General features: G+C 41.4%; 1 protein-coding gene across 1 annotated transcript; it reads left to right on the forward strand.

Moving 5' to 3' along the window:
• The first annotated feature begins 4,256 nt into the window (after positions 1 to 4,256).
• Positions 4,257 to 5,225, forward strand: LOC132894982 (odorant receptor 131-2-like). Its single transcript, XM_060935131.1, has one exon. The coding sequence runs from the start codon at positions 4,257 to 4,259 to the stop codon at positions 5,223 to 5,225; it is 969 nt and encodes a 322-aa protein (XP_060791114.1).
• Positions 5,226 to 11,620: the final 6,395 nt, after the last annotated feature.

Consider the following 11,620-nt stretch of genomic DNA (forward strand, 5'->3'; position numbering starts at 1 on the left):
GTAAGCAAAGAGGCACGCAACTGGGATAAATGGCTTGAGCCCCTGTTATTCGCAGTGCGAGAGGTCCTGCAAGCCTCCACAGGGTTCTCCCTGTTCTAATTATTATACTGGCGTGAGCTGTGTGGCATTCTGGATGTGCTGCATGAAAATTGGGAGGAGGGACCTTCAACCAGTAAAAACGAAATTCAATACTTTATCGACCTGTGCGCCAAACTCCACACACTCACGCACCTAACCCAGGAGAATTTGCGGCAGGCCCAAGAACGTCAAGTCCGTCTGTACAACAGGGGCATGCGCCTTAGGGAATTCACACCGGGAGATAAAGTATTCGTGTTGTTGCCCACGTCGAGCTCCACATTGATCGCCAGGTGGCAACGACCCTTTGAGGTCACATGGTGAGTCAGGGACATCGACTATGAGGTGAGGCAAATGGACAGGGGTGGGACGCTACAGATTTACCACCTCAATCTGCTAAAACTCTGTAATGAGGAGGTCCCCGTGGCATTGGTGTCGGTGGTTCCAGAGAAGGCGGAGCTGGGGCCGGAGGTTCAAGAAGGAAAATTGACATCACCCACCACTCCGGTCCCCTGTGGAGACCACCTCTCTCCGACCCAGCTCATGGAGGTCACCCAGTTGCAGACAGAATTTTCTGACATGTTCTCACCCCTGCCCGGCTGCACTCACCTCATATGGTAGAACACCAGATTGAGACCCCCCCGGGGGTAGTAGTACACAGCCACCCTTACAGACTGCCTGAACACAAAAAAAAGGTGGAAGAACTCGAGGCCATGCTCAAAATGGACATCGTCGAGGAGTCCCACAGTGACTGGAGCAGCCCAGTGGTCTTGGTTCCCAAGGCTGACGGGTCGGTCCGGTTCTGTGTGGACTATAGAAAAGTCAATGCGGTGTCTAAATTTGATGCGTACCCAATGCCTCGTATTGATGAGTTGCTCGATCGACTAGGCACGGCTCATTTTTATTCGACACTGGATTTGACAAAGGGATATTGGCAGATCCCCTTGACTCCTCTATCCTGAGAGAAAACGACCTTTTCCACACTGTTCGGCTTACACCACTTCGTCACACTTCCTTTTGGGCTGTTTGGGGTGCCCGCTACGTTCCAGCAGCTTATGGACAGGGTCCTCCGCCCCCACGCCACCTACACGGCCACCTACTTAGACGATATTATTATTTACAGTAATGACTGGCCGCGGCACTTAGAACAGCTAAGGGCCATCCTTAGGTCGCTGAGACGAGCGGGTCTCACAGCCAACCTGAAGAAGTGTGCGATTGGGTGGGTGGAAGTACGGTATCTGGGTTTCCACTTGGGCATTGGGCAGGTGCATCCCCAAATTAACAAGACAGCAGCAATTGCAGCCTGCCCGAGGCCCAAGACCAAAAAGGGGGTGAGTCAGGTCCTGGGGCTGGCTGGCTACTATCGTAGGTTTATACCTAATTATTCGGACATCACCAGCCCGCTGACTGACCTCACTAAAAAGGGGGCGCCAGATCCGGTCCAGTGGACGGAGCAGTGACAGCGGGCTTTCTCTGAGGTAAAGGCTGCACTGTGTGTGGGGCCACTATTACACTCCCCTGACTTCTCTCTCCCTTTTGTGATGCAAACTCCCGATTTCTTTTTTTTTTTCATTTAAATTATTGTTTGTGTCACAATAAAACAACAATTTGCACCTTTTAAGTGGTAGGCATGTTGTGTAAATCAAATGGTGCTAACCCTCCAAAAATCCATTTAAATTCCATCTTGTAATGCAACAAAACAGGACAAACCAAAGGGGTTGAATACTTTTGCAAGACATAAGCCATAATTATCAAAAAAATTTTCAAAAAATCCTTGAAGTATTTCAGTTTACGTGGTAAAATATTTGAAAGTTTACCTTTTTTGAACTAAATTACTATAAAATGAACTTTATTGTAAGAAATAAAGTGCATCTCAAACAACCACTGAAAAAGGACAACCCTTACCCTGAGCTGAACAAAACAGACAAACTGAAAAAAAAACATCTTTCAAAATATAAACTATACTATCTATACCATGCACACTCGAAACACAAATTACTTTTGTAATTGTACAGTGGTGCTTGAAAGTTTGTGAACCCTTTGGAATTTTCTATATTTCTGCATAAATATGACCTAAAACATCAGATTTTCACACAAGTCCTAAACGTAGATAAAGAGAACCCAGTTAAACAAATGAGACAAAAATATTATACTTGGTCATTTATTTATTGAGGAAAATGATCCAATATTACATATCTGTGAGTGGCAAAAGTATGTGAACCTTTGCTTTCAGTATCTGGTGTGACCCCCTTGTGCAGCAATAACTGCAACTAAATGTTTCCGGTAACTGTTGATCAGTCCTGCACACTGGCTTGGAGGAATTTTAGCCCATTCCTCCGTACAGAACAGTTTCAACTCTGGGATGTTGGTGGGTTTCCTCACATGAACTGCTCGCTTCAGGTCCTTCCACAACATTTCGATTGGATTAAGGTCAGGACTTTGACTTGGCCATTCCAAAACATTAACTTTATTCTTCTTTAACCATTCTTTGGTAGAACGACTTGTGTGCTTAGGGTCGTCGTCTTGCTGCATTACCCACCTTCTCTTGAGATTCAGTTCACAGACAGATGTCCTGACATTTTCCTTTAGAATTTGCTGGTATAATTCAGAATTCATTCTTCCATCAATGATGGCAAGCCGTCCTGGCCCAGATGCAGCAAAACAGGCCCAAACCATGATACTACCACCACCATGTTTCACAGATGGGATAAGGTTCTTATGCTGGAATGCAGTGTTTTCCTTTCTCCAAACATAACGCTTCTCATTTAAACCAAAAAGTTCTATTTTGGTCTCATCTGTCCACAAAACATTTTTCCAATAGCCTTCTGGCTTATCCATGTGATCTTTAGCAAACTGCAGATGAGCAGCAACGTTCTTTTTGGAAAGCAGTGGCTTTCTCCTTGCAACCCTGCCATGCACACCATTGTTGTTCAGTGTTCTCCTGATGGTGGACTCATGAACATTAACATTAGCCAATGTGAGAGAGGCCTTCAGTTGCTTAGAAGTTACCCTGGGGTCCTTTGTGACTTCGCCGACTATTACACGCCTTGCTCTTGGAGTGATCTTTGTTGGTCGACCAATCCTGGGAAGGGTAACAATGGTCTTGAATTTCCTTCATTTGTACACAATCTGTCTGACTGTGGATTGGTGGAGTCCAAACTCTTTAGAGATGGTTTTGTAACCTTTTCCAGCCTGATGAGCATCAACAATGCTTTTTCTGAGGTTCTCAGAAATCTCCTTTTTTCGTGCCATGATACACTTCCACAAACATGTGTTGTGAAGATCAGACTTTGATAGATCCCTGTTCTTTCAATAAAACAGGGTGCCCACTCACACCTGATTGTCATCCCATTGATTGAAAACACCTGACTCTAATTTCACCTTCAAATTAACTGCTAAACCTAGAGGTTCACATACTTTTGCCACTCAGATATGTAATATTGGATCATTTTCCTCAATAAATAAATGACCAAGTATAATATTTTTGTCTCATTTGTTTAACTGGGTTCTCTTTATCTACTTTTAGGACTTGTGTAAAAATCTGATGATGTTTTAGGTTATATTTATGCAGAAATATAGAAAATTCTAAAGGGTTCACAAACTTTCAAGCACCACTGTAGTTTTAAAAGCCCAGATAATGGCCAGGGGTGGTGAGAACAACCTGGATGCATGTGAATGAATGCAAATAACTTTCACCAAGTTACAAAATGATGGCTAGCAAAGTTTTTACAAATCAAATCAAAATCAAATCAAGTTTATTTGTACAGCGCTTTTAACAATAAACATTGTCGCAAAGCAGCTTTACAGAGTTTGAACGACTTAAAACATGAGCTAATTTTATCCCTAATCTATCCCCATGATAGATCCCCATACAATACATGAGGTCTATATCACACCTCTGAGTGTGAATAGATGTCTGTCTCTCGGGCTTGCACGTTCCCTATTATAAATATCAGCTCACATCAGTATTATTTCTTAGAGCTAGGCTGCAAAAGTGGGGTAATTGGCTGCAACAGATGTAATATCTGCACCAGATGTGCAAACATTTCATTTGGAAATATTTCCTTGTTTCTTTGTTTGTTTTAAACATCTTATCTGTGAGGGTGGTGGTGATTTGTATAGGTTCATTGCATATTGTTAGTGATATCTGTACATATTTCATCATTCTATTTTTTCATATTATGTCAGTTATTAATAATAGCACAGTTGAGGTTTTGCTTGTACATCAGCAAATATTCCAGGTTGCAATGACTGAGGGTCGAATAGCAAAAGTTAGTTTTGTAATATTAATGTCTCTGTTCTTTATCTATTTAAATGCCATCATGGTCTACACTCTTTGGAGTAAGCTTGTTTTTAAAGAGACTCCACGCTACATTCTGTTTAACCACATGCTTTTCAATGACTCAATCCACCTCTTTGTTACATCTTTGTTGTTTATTTTTAGTCTGGCTTATCTCAGGCTAGTCATGGCTGCTTGTGCTTTTTTAGTTTTTGTTTCAAGTACAACTTTTCGTAATGCACCTTTAAACCTGGCTCTGATGTCACTAGAGCGTTATGTGGCCATACTCTTTCCTCTAAGACATGCTGAAATAGTGACTCAGACAAGAACTTATTTTGCCATTGGAATTATTTGGTTTATGGGTTTGTTGCACTTTTTAATTGACTTGTTTTATGTAGCAGCCACATATCCTACATTTTTAACATCACAGATATTTTGCACAAGAGAAAGGCTCTTCATAAAGCAGTGGCAGGTAGATGTCTATCAGGGCTTTAATGTATTTTACTTTGTGTCAGTGTCTATGGTCATCCTTTTCACTTATATCAGCATTTTGATCACAACCAGGTCCATTTCCTCCAATAAAGACTCTGCTGTGAAAGCCCACAAAACTGTGCTGCTGCACCTCATTCAGCTGGGCTTGTGCCTTACTTCTTTTCTTTTTAGCATTATAGAGCGAGCGGCAGCAATGGCCAGCAGCAACAGCAGCCTCTTCATGGACCTGCGTTATCTAAACTATGTGGTTGTGCTGCTCTTGCCACGCTGCCTAAGCCCACTCATCTATGGACTGAGAGATGATGCTGTACGGTCCTTATTCATGTACTACTTTTGCTGTGCCAGAGGTAAACGCATTACTACTGTCAATGTACACTGAACTAAGGACGTATTCCAGATGCTTAAGGATATTCTTACCTTTTCAATGTTTTAATAACTAACGAAGAAAATCTGTTATGAATGGTTAAACACAATTACCTTGTAACTCAGAATTCCTAATGCTGGGGTAAAGCACAGCTCCTACCACTTATCCATGTTTGCATGATGCTGAAACTAAGTTATATCTTCTCACTCAGAGGGGACTGACCACTGTTTTATCACATCTGATGGTAAAACTGTGTAATGTTTTGTGTAAAAACTAAATCATGTTATTTATATTTGTTTGAACAGGGCCTAATCGTCTTTAATGCAAATGTTTTGACTATACTCTGCTGACCACTTCACACAAATTAAGTTAAAAAATAAAATAAAAAAAAATAAAAAAATGTGCTCATTAACTATAAGGTAAATTATACATAAAGCTTAGTCATGAATACTAAAGAAAACTTAATTAAATGATGCTGGTAGCGAATGTTTGGGGTTAATGCGTTCACTAATGTCCATATGTCATGTGGTCTTGCATAATTTTATGTTTTGGAATGGCCAAGTCAAAGTCCTGACCTTAATCCAATCGAAATGTTGTGGAAGGACCTGAAGCGAGCAGTTCATGTGAGGAAACCCACCAACATCCCAGAGTTGAAGCTGTTCTGTATGGAGGAATGAGCTAAAATTCCTCCAAGCCAGTGTGCAGGACTGATCAACAGTTACCGGAAATGTTTAGTTGCAGTTATTGCTGCACAAGGGGGTCACACCAGATACTGAAAACAAAGGTTCACATACTTTTGCCACTCACAGATATGTAATATTGGATCATTTTCCTCAATAAATAAATGACCAAGTATAATATTTTTGTCTCATTTGTTTAACTGGGTTCTCTTTATCTACTTTTAGGACTTGTGTGAAAATCTGATGATCTTTTAGGTCATATTTATGCAGAAATATAGAAAATTCTAAAGGGTTCACAAACTTTCAAGCACCACTGTAACAGAAGAAAGTCCTAATTGTGCAAACTTTGGCTACGAATTTGACAACATGATGGATGAATTTTGGTTTCATTTCTGTAGAACGGAACAGTATGGAGCTATGCGGTTCATTTTTTGTTCCAATCATTGAGACATAATACAAAATGTAAAAAAAAAGACTTAAGTTTCAATCCTTGTTTTGCAAACAAAAGAAGTTATAAAAACAGAAATATAGTGGTTGGTTTTTCTAAACATCTTTGAAAATATGCATAGTGGTTCTGAAGATGGTGACTGTTATACTTATTTTTGTTTTCAATAATCCCTGATAGCTACAATTCTTTTCTTTGTATATACAAAGTATCTTTATGCATTTTATAATGTGTGTGTCCTAGGTCCCAAGTTTCCAGTTTTCAAATGCTGGTTCATTTCTGAAGCGATGCCGGTGATGCCGCCAAGGGGGGAAGGTGCAGATGGGGTTATCTCTCAGAAATTTTTTTAATGCCATTGAAAAATGCAATTTCCAAGCATTTCAACTTATTTTTATGACATTTATATTGGTATCAAAACTTTCAAGTGGATCGTGTAATCAGTAAACCCGCTGAAGCTCAACAGACTACAAACATGGACTCCCCGAACTACAACTCCCATAACACACAGCACCCTCTGTCTCCTGTCTACTGAATCACAGCTGACTGTCATTTCCTCAGTCACCTGTCCTTCCATATAAGCTCACCTCTCAAACACACCTTTGCGAAGTATTGTTCTGCTCTCAGTACATACCAAGCCTTGTATCTTTCTGACTGATTATTCTGACTCTCGATACTTTCTAGTCATTTCTCGCTCTTGTCATTCCTACACTATATTGTTTGCTGATCGCCCGACCCTCACTAGTTTACTTATTCCGATTCCCGATTCTTGATTTGGCTTTGATGACTTTCTGCAATCTGTTTTCCTCCGCGCATACATCCATAAGTGCCTGCATTCTCACAGGATACTTCGCCAACATGGATGTAGCGGAGGACTCTAAACAAACTGCTTTCAATGCACAGGGGCATTTGCTAGGAGAACATCAGCAGATGCTCGCTGATCTCAACACTCGGATGGCTCAGCTTGCAATGGTGATGTCGCAGACCCTCCTAGCACGCCCCGAGTCTCCTCCTAATTCAGTGTTGCAACTCCCCACTCCGGAGAAGATTGCTGGAGATGTCAGCGCATGTAAAGGTTTCCTGTTACAGTGTTCTTTATATTTTGCCACTATGCCCAGCCTATCTGACGAGCATAAGATTGCTAAATTCCTGTCTTTTCTTACTCGCAAAGCACTCTGCTGGGAAACTGCAACGTGGAACAAGGGTGGCGAGCCAACTAAATCTTATGAATGGTTCCTCTCGCTATTCAAGAGGGTCTTTGGCCACGAACCCGAGGTGATAGAGGTTGGAGAGAGCCTACTCGCCAGTTCCCAGGGTAATCGCAGTGTAGCCGCATACGCCTTGGATTTCAGAACACTAGCTGCCACCAGTGGATGGAACGACCCCGCCCTGTAGGCAGTCTTTTGCCAGGGTCTCCATCCTGAGATCATCAGTGAACTGGCTTGTAGAGATGAGAACCTTTCTCTCGATTCCCTCATAGATCTAGCCATCCATCTCGACCAGTTGCTTAAGTGCCGCCCCTCCATTCAAGATGGTGCCAGGACTGCCCTGCCATTGGAGGACAATGCACCGATGGAGGTATCTAGCACTAGACTAACCCGTGCTGAGCAAACTAGACGATGCAAGGAGGGGTTGTGTTTCTACTGCGGGAGCTCCAAACTTAAGTCAAGTCAAGTTTATTTGTATAGAGCTTTTAACAATAAACATTGCCGCAAAGCAGCTTTACAGAATTTGAACGACTTAAAACATGAGCTAATTTTGTCCCTAATCTATCCCCAATGAGCAAGCCTGTGGTGATGGTGGCAAGGAAAAACTCCCTCAGACGACATGAGGAAGAAACCTCGAGAGGAACCAGACTCAAAAGGGAACCCATCCTCATTTGGGCAACAACAGACAGCATGACTATACAGTAACATTAAAAGTTTTAACATGAAGACAGTTTTGTTGATGTTGTAACTCTTCATTGATGGAAACTTGAGTGCAAAACGGTTCATGACAACTGCAGTTCTAAAGTTAGCAAGTTAACTGTAGTCCTCAGCCATAAAAGCATTACTGTAAAAGTCCAGAGAATCCTCCAGGTGTAACCCTCAACTGTCCTCATGGGGCCATCCTCCACAGGAGCGATGCAATAAAACTCCAACCAGACACAGGGTACCAGGATGGATCAAGCAGGTCCGAGGGGCAGAAGAGGCCAGCATCTCAATCCCAGGACCAACATGTAACTCAGAGGGACAGATTGGGGGGGGGGGGGAGGAGGGAGAGAGAGAAAACACAGGTTGTTAGGTATGCCCTAAAAATGACACAAGTATTAAATCTGTGTGGTAGGCTCACAGAGATGAGAGTCTTGACATCAGGCATAATACACAACAATGGCATGTTAATATGGTTAAAAAAATATCATGACCTGCTCTGGCTGGATGCTTGATTGGGTGATGGGAGCACACTCCTCAGCAATGATGGGATGCAGATGGGACCCTTAGGGCTGGCCAAGACAATTCAGTTACATTTCACCGGATCTGGGACATGCAACAGAATGTCTGATGGCCGATTCCCTGCAGGCTACGATAGCCAGTCGAGGTCTCCACCCTCTCCACCAAAAGATTTCCTGTTGACTCCATGTAACTCAGAGGGACAGATTTGGGGGGGGGGGGAGAGGGAAAGAAAACACGGGTTGTTAGGTATGCCCAATGTCACCTGAATAAGTAGGAACAGTATACATATTGCACTGAGTACAAGCAGGGACTCTGGCAACTAACTATGACAGCATAACTAAAAGGCGAGAGCCAGAAGGTAACACAGGCATGAGGGAGCCCCGGGACATAAAGCAGCCAGCCACTACACCGTCAACAAACTCGAGTGAGCAAGCGAGTGGGGGACTGACAGCATCCATACATCCCAGTTTACCAAAACACTATGTCTGAGGACCCTCCAGATCTACACCTTTACCTCATAAACACCATTAACAAAAGGCTTGACTATGTTTTCAGCCTAGACTTAAATGCTGAGACTGTGTCTGATTGTGTGAGTGTGAGAACTTGAACTCACCTCCTGAAGTGGTCAGGTATCTTTGATGCATGTACATATGCATGTGAATAATCATTATAGTCAATAGACCTAAAACAACCAGGTGTAAATGGGGTTTGGTACACCTGATTCCAGCTCCGACATAACTCAACCATTTCAGCAATGGATGCAAAACTTATTACCTTGGGCTCAGATGTGTTGAAGAGCTAGACTGAGGGTTCCTGAGGATTGAACCTTAGTCTCCTAATTAGATAGATCAGCTGATATTTAAATATCCAGGAGCATGTTGTGGACAGGTGAAACATCGTGACTGTAGCATCATGCTATGGGGCTACTTCTCTTCAGCTGGAAATGGGGCTCTATTCAAGATAGAGAGAATCATGGATAGTTCCAGATACCAAACTATTATGGCACAAAACCTGTAGACCTCTGTTCCATAGATGAGGATGAAGAAACATTTCACCTTCCAGCACAATAACAACCCAAAGCACAAATCGAATTTATTTTCATTGTACACAGTCAATTTTGATTATTATTAGTGTAAAGCACCATGTTATTATAACAGTCATTATAAATTTAAGTCACCAAAGGAATGGCTTAAGAAGGCAAGGCAAGTTAAGGCAAGTTTATTTATATAGCACATTTCATACACAGTGGCAGTTCAATGTGCTTTACAGAAGTAAAAGCAAAACAGTAAACAATAGAAAAATAAAATTACATAAAATAAATGGGGAAGAAAAATAATAAGAATTAAACAATAGTAGAAATAAAATGAAGTAAAAGTTCAGTAAAAAACAGCAGAATAAAACAGAATAAAAGTTAAGTAAAGTTTAAAACATGCAGAGACTGTAAAAGTTAAGAAAGCTTAAAACATGTAAAGATGACAATATTAATCATTTAGCAGAAAGCATCTGAGAACAGCTTGGTCTTTAGTCTAGATTTGAAGCTGCCAACAGCAGGATCATTTTTAATGTTCTCTGGGAGTTGGTTCCATAGCTGTACTGCATAGTAACTAAAAGCTGCTTCACCACACTTTGTTTTAACAACAGGTTTTACCAGTAAATTTTGCTGCTGCGATCTGGTAGATCTGATTGGGTTAGGCCGCTGCAACATATCAGAGAGGTAATTGGGCCCTGTACCATTTAGAGATTTGTACACCAGCAGCAATACTTTAAAGTCAATTCTGTAGCTTACTGGAAGCCAGTGAAGGGACCTTAGAATTGGAGTAATGTGCTCTGTTCTTTTTTTGTGTGAGAACCCTAGCCACTGCATTTTGAACCAGCTGAAGTCGTTTGATGGTCTTTTTGGGCAGGCCTGTGAAAAGGCCATTGCAGTAATCAACCCTACTAGAGATGAAGGCATGTATAAGTTTTTCCAGATCATTTTTTGACACAAGTCCTCTTAGTTTGGAAATGTTTTTAGGTGATAAAATGCTGTTTTAGTGATTGCTTTCATGTGACTGTCAAAGTTTAGCTCGCTGTCAATGAAAACACCAAGATTTTTAACCTTATCTTTTGTTTTAATCCCCTTTGTGTCAAGAATAGTGGTAATCCTGAGTCTTTCATCTTTTTTCCCCAAATAGAATTACTTCTGTTTTATCTGTGTTCAGCTGAAGAAAATTTTGCGACATCCAGTTGTTGATTTGGTCGATACACTGGTAGAGACATTCAAGGGGGGCATAATCATTAGGTGATAGAGCAAAATAAATTTGGGTGTCATCTGCATAGCAGTGATACAAAATTGAGTTGTTCTTGATAATTTGTCCAAGTGGGAGCATATAAAGGTTGAATAGTAATGGTCCAAGAATCGACCCCGGGGGACACCACAGGTCAAGGACATTGATGTTGAGGTACAATTTCCCATGGTAACAAAGAAGCTTCTATCTTTTAAGTATGATTTTAACCAATTGATAACTTTACCAGTCAACCCAACCCAGTGTTCAAGTCAATATAGCAGTATGTTGTGATCAACAGTATCAAAAGCTGCACTGAGGTCTAGTAACACCAGGACCAATGTTTTGCCTGCATCAGTATTAAGACATATGTCATTTATAACTTTAATCAGCGCTGTTTCAGTGCTATGACTGGCACGAAATCCTGACTGAAAGTTATCAAAACAGCTGTTTGATATCAAGAAGGCAGTTAATTGATTGAAGACAATTTTTTCAAGGATTTTCCCGATGAATGGTAAAGTAGATTTGATATTGGCCTGTAGTTGTTTAATACTGAAGCATCCAGATTATTCTTTTTAAGTAGGGGCTTTAC

Source organism: Neoarius graeffei, chromosome 12, assembly GCF_027579695.1.
Source record: "Neoarius graeffei isolate fNeoGra1 chromosome 12, fNeoGra1.pri, whole genome shotgun sequence".
Classification (NCBI taxonomy): domain Eukaryota; kingdom Metazoa; phylum Chordata; class Actinopteri; order Siluriformes; family Ariidae; genus Neoarius; species Neoarius graeffei.